The 13,612-nt window shown below is 48.4% G+C and overlaps 1 protein-coding gene across 1 annotated transcript in view; it reads left to right on the top strand.

The window, feature by feature from the left end:
* Positions 1–201: 201 nt before the first annotated feature.
* Sele (selectin E) overlaps positions 202–13,612 on the top strand; it is a 30,389-nt gene continuing 16,978 nt past the window's right edge. The window contains exons 1-9 of the mRNA XM_042674294.1: positions 202–238; positions 803–1,186; positions 2,752–2,859; positions 3,248–3,433; positions 4,454–4,639; positions 4,798–4,986; positions 5,058–5,354; positions 5,846–5,956; positions 7,060–7,081. Of these exons, the coding sequence (XP_042530228.1) occupies positions 202–238; positions 803–1,186; positions 2,752–2,859; positions 3,248–3,433; positions 4,454–4,639; positions 4,798–4,986; positions 5,058–5,354; positions 5,846–5,956; positions 7,060–7,081 (1,520 nt within the window). The remainder of the gene's footprint in view (positions 239–802; positions 1,187–2,751; positions 2,860–3,247; positions 3,434–4,453; positions 4,640–4,797; positions 4,987–5,057; positions 5,355–5,845; positions 5,957–7,059; positions 7,082–13,612) is intronic.

Genomic DNA, 13,612 nt, shown 5'->3' with positions numbered 1-13,612 from the left:
AGCATGATAGGAAATGTCTGAATGACAAGTGTGGCACTGGAAATCTATACGTAACTTCTTTAAGGCTGCTTTAAATACTATTCACGGTAAAAGAATGTGAGCAGTTAGGGCGTATACATTCTATAATCAACATCATACTTGCACTTCCTCTCCCCAGAGAAACGTCTCAAGTTTAACCTTTGTTGGAAGGCCCTCGGAGTCATGACTGTCTCCGGCTTTCTCTCCATTCTGGCTGTGGGTAAGTCATGTCATGCCCATGGCTGACACTGAAGACCAGAATATTCTTCCCTGCAGGTGGGGCTGTCCTTTGTGGGATGTTTGGTCACACCAGCTCGTGTTTGGAGTAGTTGGCTTTGTCTCTTAGGGATTGAGTTGCTTTATGTCTCAAGTATTGACGATTAGTGCCCTATTTAGTCATAATGAGGTTCCAATGCACGGTTCTTTTCAAGTGCTCAAACAGTGGCACACAGTAAGGGCCCAAGCTCCCCTGTGTTGGTTGTTATGCTACTGTAAGGTGGGTATACTACTAGCTGGGGACAGAAGAAGACAATAAAGAACTTTTAGTGCGGCTGGTGACAACAGAGAAATGCAAGAAATGCTAGTTCCTCCCCGTGTTCTTCTACTTTTGAAAACTTGATAAGGCTTGAGCCATTCCAAAGGTCATATATATATATATATATATATATATATATATATATATTATGTTAGGTATGCACTATATACATATATCTCAAAGACAAGGAGGAATGTTAAACCATTGCAGAAGTAAACTCTACCCTCCACCTTCCTCCTCCGCCCTCAGTGCTTCTTGTTGAAGAGAGTAGACCCTGGTCTTACCACACCTCCACAGAACTCCTGACTTACGACGAAGCCAGCGCTTACTGTCAGCAAAGGCACACACACCTGGTGGCGATTCAAAATAAGGAAGAGATTGAGTACCTAAACTCCACCTTGAGCTTTGCACCAAGTTACTACTGGATCGGAATCAGAAAAGTCAACGGCGTGTGGGTCTGGGTAGGGACCCAGAAGCCCCTGACTGAAGAAGCCAGGAACTGGGCTCCGGGTGAGCCGAACAACAAGCAGAAGAACGAGGACTGCGTGGAGATCTACATCAAGAGAGAGCAGGATTCTGGGAAGTGGAATGATGAGCGGTGCGACAAGAAGAAGCTGGCTCTGTGCTACACAGGTGGGGTGTGGGGAGCAGAGGGGGAGGGGCGGAGGAGGGGTGGGGGAGGAGGAGGGGAGGGGGAGGGGGAGAGAGGAGGAGGGGAGGGGGAGAGAGGAGGGGAAGGGGAGGGGGAGAGAAGAGGGGAAGGGGAGGGGGAGAGAGGAGGGGAAGGGGAGGGGTCCGTTTCAGCATTTGAGTGGTTTGTCTACTTTATATTGTCCCACAACTGGGTTTTACTCTGGTTTTATATATATATCTGGTTATATATATATTTATATATATATATTTTTTTTCAACCAATTCAAATTTATTGAGAAGTTTAACATTTACAGTAGGAGACAATCCACTCACCCAATTATGGCTGGAAAAGAAAGCTGGTAAAGGGCTGGGAAGATGGCTCAAGTAGTAGAGCAGTAGCCTTGAGCTGAAGAGCTCAGGGACAGCGCCCAGGCCGAGTTCAGGCCCCACGACCGACACACACACACACACACACAAAACATCACAATTCAGCATTAGTGAACTCCAAACCGTAATCAGGTCAATGGATGAAATTAGTATGTGGTTCCTCTTCTTTCCCTGAAGTAGTCATGTGAAATCCAGAGTTCAGATGGAAGGCGGTCACAGCAGCAGCGGTTCTCCAAGAGCAGTTTATATTTTCAAACACACAACTTTATATTTATTTATTTATTGCCAGTCCTGGGGCTTGAACTCAGGGCCTCGGCACTGTCCCTGAGCTTCTTTTGCTCAAGGCAAGCCCTCTACCACTTGAGCCACAGCATCACTTCTGGCTTTTTCTGTGTATGTGGTACTGAGGAATCGAACCCAGGACTTCATGCACGCTAGGCAAGCATTCTACCACTGAGCGACTTTCCCAGCCCTAAACATACAACTGTAAAGCAGCATGTGTGACCGCCATGGTAGCCTCTTAACTTCATGTGAATGTAGGCAGGAAGTGTGTGCATTATACATTTATATGTGTGCATTATACATTTACGTGTGTGCATTATGCATTTAGGTGTGTGCATTATGCATTTATGTGTGTGCATGTAGTGTTATTGCTATAGAGGTATCTATAGATGCATGCATCTGTGTATTTGGGGAAGGGGGAAATGTCTTTAGAGCTAGTGATAAAATGGTTTTTCTTTCTGCCTGGTGCCAGCAAAATCTGCTCTCCTGTCTGCGTATTAACTCTGGGTGTAAAAAGAGATTCATCTCACAATCAGACCTGGCATTTTTTTTTTTTTTTTTTTTTTGGGTCAGGTCATGGGGCCTGAAATCTGGGCCTGGGCACTGTCCCTCAGCCCTTCAGCTCAAGGCTAGCGCTCTACCACTTGAGCCACAGTGCCACTTCTGGCTTTTTTCTTCTTTTTGCTTATATGGTGCTGAGGAATCGAACCCAGGGCCTCAGGCATGCAAGGCAAGTGCTCTACCACTGAGCCACCTTCCCAGTCCCAGACCTGGCATTTTGTCTAAAGCACTTTGGTTAAACTCATGAGCACATTGACGATGCATTTCTTGCATTCATAAAGCAACTCAGGCAAACAGCCTGCGGCAGCGCTCATCTTGAACTGTTCTTCCTGCAGCTGCCTGCACGGAAGCCTCCTGCACTGGCCACGGCGAATGCATAGAGACCATCAACAACTACACCTGCGGGTGCCACCCCGGCTTCCGCGGACTCAGGTGTGAGCAAGGTGAGTCTAGTTCTTAGCTCCTCCTTCCCTGCAGAGGGCAGCATCAGCTCCAGTGTCTTGAGCGCCTGTCTTCCTGTGTCTGGGTCATCAGGGTGCCGTCAGGTATGGGGAGGCTGGGTCTGGGTGGTCAGCCCATTCCTGGCGTCCCGGCCCAGATGCACTACGTACTAGCCTATGGCACCTGGACCAGGAGTGTTTATGGGACCGGCATCGTGCCTGGGGACTGTCATGGGTTCTATGGCCCGTAACTATAGCTGACCTCTCTAGGTGGTGGGGTGGAATGAAGATGGTGGCCTTTCAGTTCCATGGTGCCTGGGTTCACAGGGGGCGTTCAGGAATTCCCAGGGGTCTGCCCACGGGACACCAGTGACTCGGCTTCTTCTTCCAGCGGTGACCTGCCCAGCCCAGGAGCGTCCTGAGCACGGAAGGCTGGACTGCGCGGGGCCTTTCGGGCCAGATGGCTACAGCGCCTCCTGCTCTGTCCGCTGTGACAGGGGCTTCGTGCCCAGCGGCCCGGAGACCCCACGCTGCACGTCCTCTGGGCTGTGGAGCGCTCCCCCCCCTGCCTGCCGGGGTAAGCCCTCCCGCCGGCACGGCGGATGCTCGCGCGCACCCCTCATTCCCTGGGGTGCGTCCAGCCTTGAACCTCTTCCCACGCCACTGAAAGGTCTTTATACCGCCATCGTTAGCAACACTAGCCGTCTCTGTCACCAGGTGCAGCCAAGCTAAGAGCTGTGGGCTCCAAGAAGCCTTTCCTTGTCTCCAGGGGCATTTTTGAGGCTCTGGTGACCCTAAAAGGAGCCGGGGGTGGGCACAGTGGCCCTGTCTAAGTCTCGATGATGCTCTCCCCTTTCTCTGCCTATCTTTTCTGCGTAATGGGACCAACGAATCCGTGCTGATCAAGCCGTGTCTCTCCTTTTCTCTTCCCCTCACTGGATCTCATCTCCCGGGAGGAGAACGTTGGTCCTTCAGGCGTCACTGGGATCCAAACAAGCCGCCTCATGTCGGCCTGTCTGGTTCTCATCCCAGTCCTGCTCTGGAGCCGTCACTCTCGCCTTCTGCTCCGAGGCACTGGTTTTCCTTGACCAAAGGCCTGAGAGGCTGCGAAGGTGGCTCAGTGGTAGAGCGCTTGCCTTGCATGCATGAGGCCCTGGGTTCGATTCCTCAGCACCACATAAGCAGAAAAAGCTGGAAGTGGCGCTGTGGCTCAAGTGGTAGAGTGCTAGCCTTGAGCTGAAGAGCTGAGGCCCAGAGTTCAGGCACCACGACTGGCAAAAAAAAAAAAAAAAGAAGGGCTGAGGCGAGGGCCGGTGCAGAGGAGGAGGGGGGCTGTGGCAGTGCGGGCCCAGGCTCTGGGGTCCGCTCTCGTTGGTGGCTGTCTGGCTCTGTCTGGGGTCTGCTCTGTCTGGCTCTGTCTGGGGTCGGCTCTCGTTGGTGGCTGTCTGGCTCTGTCTGGGGTCCGCTCTCGTCGTCTGTCTGGCTCTCGTCGGTGGCTGTCTGGCTCTATCGTCGGTGGCTGTCTGGCTCTGTCGTCGGTGGCTGTCTGGCTCTGTCTGCAACAAGCTTCTGTAAAGCCCACGGTCTCTCCCCGCAGCGGTGGAGTGCCGTGCCCCCCCCAGCCCTGCCAACGGGCTCAGCACCTGCTCCCGCGGCCCTGGCAGCTTCCCGTGGAACACGACCTGCTCCTTTGGCTGCGAGGAGGGGTTCGAGGTCAGGGGCGCGGAGACCCTCAGGTGCACCTCGTCCGGACGCTGGGACCGCGAGCCGCCCGTGTGCAAAGGTAGACACGCTGCTCCTCCACTGGGGACGGTGGTAAACGTCCCCCCCACTGAGCCCGGCAAGCCTGACTCCTGTGCTTTGTCGAAAGGCGCTGAGCAGGGGCATGCCCACACGCTTGCTGCAGCCCAGCCTTACACGGACACCTCCCCTGTCTTCCAGCTGTGACGTGTGACGCTGTCCCTCAGCCCCAGAATGGCTCCGTGAAGTGTGCGCACGGCCCCGCTGGAGAGTTCACCCCCAAGTCCTCTTGCGTCTTCAGCTGCAGGGAAGGCTTCAGGATGCTGGGGGCAGCCGAGCTTGCGTGCACAGCTCAGGGCCGGTGGTCCCAGGCGGTGCCCTCCTGCCAAGGTAGAACCCAGCGTAGACTCCTCGGGGCAGGTGGGATTCCTGGCGGGCTGGTGCGTCGGCCTTGCTGGCAGGAGCCTCACCCCAGCTTCTGACACGGCCAGGCCGGTGGCCCTCAGCAGTGGCAGGGCTGGCGATGGCGCGTTGGGCCGTGGTGAGGTTTGCGAGCTCTGCCCTGCGCATCTCATTTGCAGCGGTCCGGTGTGCAGGCCTCGAGGCTCCGGGGACAATGAACGTGAGCTGCAGCGGGGCGCCCGTGGCCGGCGCCGTGTGCAGGTTCGCGTGCCCCGACGGGTGGGCTCTCAACGGCTCTGCGGCCCTCACCTGCGGCGCCTCGGGATCCTGGTCGGGGCCGCTGCCGACCTGCAAAGGTGATCACTGGCGCTGCGGTCATCACTGAGGGGCTGCGATCGTCCCCGGGCTGGGGGGGGGCGTGCGGCCGTGCCCAGGCGGTCACTACCCGGCCGTGCACAGCAGAACGGACGTGGACAGGAGCTGGTGCGTATTCAGCCGGAGGGAGAAAGCCAGCACCGGAACAGGGAGATGGAGGAAGAATAAGAAACGGAAAAGGGGAGATGTTGGGTGAGAGAGAGAGAGAGAGAATTAGAAGAGGGCGGCAGTAACCCAGACACGTTGTGGCACTGTGAAAAAGCTTGGTGGCAAGTTGGTGTTGTCGGTGGAAGTGTTGGCAGGACTCAGCCCCTGGGCTTCTCAGGACAGATCTAACAGACCTAACAGATCCAACAGACCTACAAGAGTCTGTTGATTTCCTAGAAATCAACCTACAGACACATGGCCGGCCTGAGAGGTCTTCAAGCCCATGGCCTCTCCTGCTGATCCTTCCTCCTCCTTGTTCCCGTAGCCCCCACAGAGGCCAGCCTGGCCTTGGCAGCTGGACTTTCCATCGCGGGCACCTCCTTCCTGGCAGTGACTTCATTTCTCCTCTGGTTTCTAAAGCGCTTTTGGAAGAAAGGTAAGGGAGCTCCTGAAAAGACTCTAAAATGTGTGTGGAAATATACGTGTATTAGAGCACTAGCCTGGAGCTGAAGAGCTGAGGGACAGCGCCCAGGTCCAGAGTTCAGGGCTCATGACTGGCCAAAAAAAAAAGAAGAAGAAGAAATATACGTGTGTCTCCCGCTGATGAGTCTCTGCTTTCTTGCACATTTTTAACTGGAATCTAGTAACCAGTGCATATTGATTGGATGCATACTAATAACCTAGCGAATGCACGGGAAAGGCATGTGTAATGGAACTCAACCCAGAGTTTAAGGAAATCTAAATGGTAGTTGTGTAAGCCCTGCAGAACTCTAGGGGGCGCTGTTTGTAATGAATGCCGTGTTGCTCTTGGAATAGTGCAACAAGATTGCTTTGATGTCCACACTCAGAGACATGGATAAAATGTTCCCTAAAAAGATCTACTTGAGGGCTGGGAAGGTGGCTCAGTGGTAGAGTGCTCGCCTAGCAGGCATGAAGCCCTGGGTTTGATTCCTCAGTACCACATCCACAGAAAAAGCCGGAAGTGGCACTGTGGCTCAAGTGGTAGAGTGCTAGCCTTGAGCAAAAGAAGCTCAGGGACAGTGCCCAGGCCCAGAGTTCAAGCACCAGGACTGGCAGAAAAGAAAACACAAAAAGATCTACTTGAAACATAATCTTACCTTTGGGAGTATCTCTGCGGGAACACGCAGGCCTAGCTATCCAGACTCATGGTTTCAAACCTTTGAATTACAACCAGATAAACAGTAGAAAAGTCTCATGATTCTCATGAAAAATTGGAAGAAGAAAAATTGGCAAACTGGGCCTGGTGTTAAACTGGGCCTGAAACTACTTCCTGGTGTTAAACTGGGCCTGAAACTACTTCCTGGTGTTAAACTGGGCCTGAAACTACTTCCTGGTGTTAAAAAGTCACTGTGTTGTTAGATTTTTTTTTTTCTTTTTAAGTAAACTTTGTTCCTACCAATTTGACAATATATGGTCCTTGAGCTGCTGGGGTTGCAGACCCTCGTGAGTCAAGTGAAACTGGGTCTGATCTGCTGACAAGCCGTTAGTCCACACTGATGTCCTTTCTCTCTCTTGCAGCAAAGCGGTTTGTTCCTGCCAGGTATGTTGTGTTCCTGTAGAAAGCATGCCTCTGAACACGCTACGTACTTTTCTCTCTTTGGGTGGGGAAATGGCATTTGACGTGGTGTTCTCCTGTATTTCACAGCACTTTCGAGAGCTTTGAATTACATGAAAAGCACTCAGTGCCTTCTGATACCAACTAAATTCAAAAGAACCAGGTAAGACTTGAACAGGACAGGAGCACGTCGTGAGAGCTTCTTCTCCGAAAGGCCTCCTCATCTTCTAGCCTCTTCTCTGAAAGCTCTCCTCGTCTTCTAGACTCTTGCAAACCTACCATTTGCTACAGGGAATCTTCATCTTCCTGGAAGTTGTTTCTTTCCTCTGCAGAGAGAAAGCAAAGGAGTGACGGCTTTCCTGAGCCAGTTCTTTTTGAAAGATAATAACGATGTGAGCTCACTTCATCCATCACTTATTGAGTTCTAGGCGCAGTCCTAAACTAGGAATTTTCTGAGCTATTACTTTATGTATTGCCATTCAGAAGTAAGAGGAGGCCCACAGGAGGTAATCGGTCTGGCCCATGTAGCTGGGATTCAAACACAGGCGATGGTTCTGGAATCTGTGTTTCTAAAGAGTAGTCTGTGCTGGAGGATGCCTTTTATTATCAGCACGCGATGGGGCAGAGCTCTGCGAGCACTCACCTTGTGTGCGTTTGCAGGAACGCAGGTGCTAGCTGCTGTAGGAACAGCAGTGCTGCACAGAAGACAGAAGAGATGAGAACCAGCCTCCTTTCTTGTGTACGGTACTTGCTGCCTTGCAGCTCAGACCGTACCGTCCATGGATCGGAAGCCAGTGCTCAAGAGGCTCAGTACCAAACGTGCTGTTTTCTCTTTCCCAGTCTTAGGATCAAGATAGTGTTGGCGACTGAGGACAAAGGCTGTGCTCTCCAAGAAAGATGAAGAGACCAAGGCTCTGGATCTCCGGACTTCTTTTATAACTTGCCTACTCTGAGATTGCTGTGTTTCAACTACTAACTGCCTAGCTGTTGTCATGGAGAGACGTAATAACCATCAGGAGTCCAGAGGAAAGAGACTTTACTTCTAAGTTGGGAAAAAAAATGACATTTTTCAGGCCCACAGACAACTGTGTGGCAGTGTGCCGGGATACCAAACACAGTCACAGCCACATTTATGCAGTTCTTTCTGGAGAGTTCTTAGACATGGTGTTCTGTTTATGTGTTTTGAATATAGCTAATTTACCATCATTCTTCCATCAGTACAAGGAATAAAGGGAGTTACATATTTGGTGTAATCTATAGCAGGGTAAACATTACTTATTCCAACTTCTTTACTGAATATTCATCTGCAGGAAATTTATTTCAGCACCAGGCAGATGGTATCAGTGTGAGGTTCAGAGTGGGTTTTTTTGTTGTTGTTGTTGGTCGTGGGGCTTGAACTCTGGGCCTGAGCGCTGTCCCTCAGCTCTTCAGCTGAAAGCTAGCGCTCTACCACTTGAGCTACAGCACCATTTCCGGTTTTCTGGTGGTTTTTTGGAGATGAGTTTCACAGACTTTCCTGCCTGGGCTGGCTTTGAACCATGATCTCAGATCTCAGCCTCCTGAGTAGCTAGGATTACAGGCATGAGCCACCGGTGCCTGGCTCAGAGTGTTTTACTACAGTTGTAGTACATTTGGAGGCATTGGAGTTGGATGGAGGGCTTGTATTGTCAGGATATTGTTTTCACAAATGTGTGGTTTCCGGCATAGAAAGCTTGCATAAGGTCAAATGCTCTGATATTTATTTAAAAAAACATAAATGGAAAAAAATGAAGATGCAATTTCTTTTTTTTCTTCTTTTTTTTTTGGTCCTGTCGTGGGCCTGAACTCTGGGCCTGGACGCTGTCCCTCAGCTCTTCAGCTCAAGGCAAGCGCTCTACCACTGAGCCACCTTCCCAGCCCCTGAAGATGCAATTTCATGACTACCTTTGCTGAAAAAGTTAGAGAGGAACACAGTTGTGATTTGCATTCCTACAAAGATGTCTGTCAGGGGTGGCGTGTAAACACACCATATGACAGGAGATTTTAAATTGGTGGTGAGACACACCTGTCAGCAGGCTGGTGACTCACCACTGACACCTCAACAAGAACTATCCTAGCTCTGCAGGAGGCTGGGACGTAGAGGCCTGCGGCTTGAGGCCAGCTGGAACAGAAAAGTCTCAAAGACCCAATCTTCCATTAAGACACAAAATGTCAGCCCACAGGTCTGGCTCAGGTGGTAGAGAACCAGCCACCAGCAAGGGCGGAAAAAATAAAAAGGATGTACCCAGAGTAGTTCCAAGAAGTGAAGCCATCTAACAATTATCTTCTAGTTGTTTTATTCTGTGTTGTGTGATCTGGAAGAGGAGAATGTTTTGCCAACAAATCTTTATGTTTATTTATAAGTAGAGACGTGGGCGTTGAAGTGTCCAGTCATTACTGTTAAGGAGGACTTTTTGGTCAATAATGCCAAAGCTGACTCAGAAAACCTCTCCCCTCCTTCCACAAACTTCATGTATTGAAAAGGAAAAATTCAGCAAAATTCTTGCTGAATAGTGATGATGGCAAAACCAACAATAAGCAGGAAGTGTGATAAGATCAGAACAAGGAAGAATCTTTAAGGGCAGAAAACTCTGCGGGGGGAGGTTGGAGGATGGAAAGAACAGCAATCATGATCAGAATTATTAATGCTTCTGAAACCCTCAAAGGTTGTACGTTGTTCTGCATATGCATCAGAAGTAACTCTGTGAAATGTAAACGTGACTTGTGTCCGAATTTACATAATGTTAAATTATGATTTTTTTCATTTTAAAGATATGTATTTATTTAAGCTGTATCAGACTCCTATTTGATAGGACACCATAACCTTTGATAATAATAAAAGTCTTTGTAAACAGCTTCTTTCTTATATATGCTATTGCCTTTAACTAAAAACTCACGTATCACAAAATGCTCTGTCTTAAAATGTAACGAGAAGCAACCATCCATCTAGCTCTGGAAGATTCTGGCACAAGGGGGTCCTGGGTCCATTAGCATCCGTCCCCCGGGTGCTGGCACTTCCAATCTACTTTGGGTGGCTGTGCATTTCCCACTTTGGGCATTTCCTATGAAAAGACTCCCGTGTGCCAGTGTGCTGCATGATTCGAAGGTTCACCCCTCCCGTCCTATGTGTCGGTACGGTAGCGCATTTTGTGGTTGAACTCCGTTCTGTTGTATGGCTATGCCATTTTTTTTCTCTACTCAATTTATGAACTTTAGGTTGTTTTTAGTTTTCGGCAACTACAAGTAATGCTTCTATAAACATCTGAATATGAATTTTGGAGTAGACACGTTCTTCACTCTTCTGTTCATACATCGAGAAGTGGGATAGTTGGGGGGAACTACACATGCTGTAGAAACCATGCTTCATGTTTTTCTCTTGGAGATTGTTTTTTTGTTTTTTTTTTAATTTAATTTTATTTTATTTGAGAACATACTGTACAGAGGGGTTACAATTACATGGGCAGAAAAATGCATACATTTCTTACCAAGCATTGCAACCTCCTCCTTTGTTTACCCTTCACCTCCCTTCCCAGCCTCCCCCCTCCCCTGGAGATTGTTTTTAATGACCAATCCCAAAGACAAAACTCAGAGAGGATAGAATGAGTAAGAAAAAAAAATCATACTTCTTTTTCCTTGTTACCATTAAGCATTACAATGTGTTTCAAAATACATAGCCAGACCACCAATTCCAATCGCTGCCTTTGTTCAAATATTAGGAAAACAGTCAAACAACAGAAATCCATCTTGAGATACCTTCTAGACGGAAAAGCCAGATTGTTATATATAAATCATTAACTCTGTGGTTTAGGCTCGCAATATTTAGCAGGCTTGTTCAATAATGATTTCTATTGCTTATAGTAACCTTAACATAAATGTCTAATTTCACGGTCAACATTCCTTTCATTGTAAGCATACAATTTCTTAACTGATATTCGTGGGTAGAGTAATGACAGTGGCTACCAAGACAGTACTACTCAAAGACCAAAAGATGGTCATTTACAAAGATATAATGTATATACATATATATATATAGTTTATATATATATATACACACTCTCAGTATGCAACTATTTCCACAGTTTTGTATGTATTTGTCTTTTTTTTTTTTTTGGGTCCGGTCGTGGGGCCTGAACTCTGGGCCTGGGCGCTGTCCCTCAGCTCTTTAGCTCAAGGCTAGCGCTCTACCACTTGAGCCACAGCGTCACTTCCGGCTTTCTTTTTGCTTATGTGGTGCTGAGGAATCGAACCCAGGGCCTTGAGCATGCAAGGCAAGCGCTCTACCACTGAGCCACCTTCCCAGCCCTGTATTTGTCTTATAAATACAGAAAAAGTCTTAAATTTGAAAAACAAGATGAATGCATTTTCATCTTCATTTTAAAATAACTTTTCAATTAAAAAGTCCCTCGTACTTGTTAAGTCTGGTCAGCAGATGGCTTTAATAGTCTCTGCATTACATATTCAACTATTTTACCCTTTCTTTGAACCTCATTACAGTCCATTTGGCAGTAAGACCTCTAGTGCTTTATGGAAAACTTCATCCAAGGGACTATGAGATTCAATCTGCATTTGAGCTCTTTAGATGATAATAAGTTATAACAATGTCCAAAAAAATCATATGATCATTTATCAACACATTTGGGACCTGTGAATTACTGCAAATGACCTCACATCATATAATTTAAATACAAACTTTGAGGGGAGGGGTTAAATAAATACTACTTGGTTTTACATTTCTAATGTTGCCAGTGGTTTGATAAAAACATTAACAGAACTAACAGGAAAAGTACAGGAAACCTTAAACTATCTTAAGGATTATTTTTGTGTGTGCCAGTCCTGGGACTTGAACTCAGGGCCTGGATGCTGTTCTTGACCTTTTTTAGTCAAGGCTAAAGCTCTACCACTTGAGCCACAGCTCCAGTTCTGGCTTTTTTGGTGGTTAATTGGAGATAGGTCTTGTGGACTCTCCTGCCCAGGCTGGCTTTGAACCAGGATCATCAGATCTCAGCCTCCTGAGTAGCTAGGATTATAGGTTTGAGCCACTAGTGCCTTGCGTGGTGTGTGTGTGTGTGTGTGTGTGCGCAAGTGCGTGTGTGCATGTGCACGCGCTCCCAAAAGAGTTTGGCATCTGCCTGTGGGGACGGAGAAACAAGACTGCCCTGACCAATGTTGATGGACCTCATGAAGTCTTTGAGGGCCTGAACTGAAGAAAACCCTGGCAGAAGGTGAGCTTCCTCTCTGCGCTGGGACACTGTGGTCCCGGCCCTTGGACATTGGCGCTGAGGCTCCGGAGCCTTGGGAGGCAGATGGAATTCTATGCCATTGGGGTTTTCTGGCTGTTTGCAGGGAGTAGATTATAAGACCTTCTACAATCATGTGACTTAATTCCTATAATAAACACACACACACATGCCTATCCACATTTTACTTGTTTCTCTGGAACAATGTTAGTTAATTATTTCAACAGTCAAATCGTCACAGAGCTTGGGAGTATCCTAAGAGCTAGAGACTAATAAAGACATCGAAGGGGGTAGGGGAGTCGAAGGACCAGGACGTAGAAAATTAGCTTAAGACAAAGTTGCAATGGAGAAAAGAAACAAAGAAGGAAAATTAGGAGGAAGACCTGAGAGGCAGTGAGTAAACAGTATGCATGCCGCAGACGGAAGAGGCCCACGTCTGGATCTCCTTTCAAGCCCCTGTGTACACACGCACGCTCACAGATACACAACACACACTCCACATAGATTTACCTTGAAACCAATGGAAATTCGTTTAGCATCACAGGGCCTGAGACCTAGAAACATGTTCACACTTTGATATTCTTTTTGTAAAGAGAGATCCTAAATTGTCTAACCTGTCGGGACCTGCAAGATCTAGAATATTATTGACTGCTCTAGTTTGCTAAAGTTGCGTGAGCATGTAGGCCCTGAGTTCAAATCCCAGTAATGGCACACAAATCAGTGGGAGCAGAGAAAAAAGAATAAAGCTTTAGGAGCAGAGAAGATGCGGGAGAATCATCATATAGACAGGGAAGGATAGGCATTGCTGGTTGCAGGAAATCAGAGCAGCCTGGTCAAACAAGAAGAAGGCCAGCAAGGGATGGGAGGGGAGTCTGCTGAGAGAAGTCTCAGAGGATTTGTGGGCTTGAAATCCTGACTGAATATGGCCACATGAGAATTAGAGGAACGATCTTGGGTACATCCTGGGCTTGAACTCAGGGCCTGGGCGCTGCCCCCAAGCTTCTTTTGCTCAAGGCTCATGCTCTACCTGTTGAGCCACAGCACCACTTCCGGTCTTTTCTGTGTATATGGTGCTGAGGAATCGAACCCAAGGCTTCCTGCATGCTAGGCAAGCACTCTGTCACTGAGCCACCTTCCCAGCCCTGTCTTGGTACTTTCCCAGGCCTTGGCTCCAAGTTCATACTCCTTTGTCATGTCTTCCAAGGGCATAGCAGAAATTCAGTGTAATGATCTGAAACATTACATTCTGAAGGAACTGGCC

The sequence above is a fragment of the Dipodomys spectabilis genome, unplaced genomic scaffold (assembly GCF_019054845.1).
Source record: "Dipodomys spectabilis isolate Male_0828 unplaced genomic scaffold, ASM1905484v1 ptg000019l, whole genome shotgun sequence".
NCBI lineage: Eukaryota > Metazoa > Chordata > Mammalia > Rodentia > Heteromyidae > Dipodomys > Dipodomys spectabilis.
Note: the sequence above shows the minus strand (reverse complement) of the source record. Positions and strands in the feature narration are given on the sequence as shown.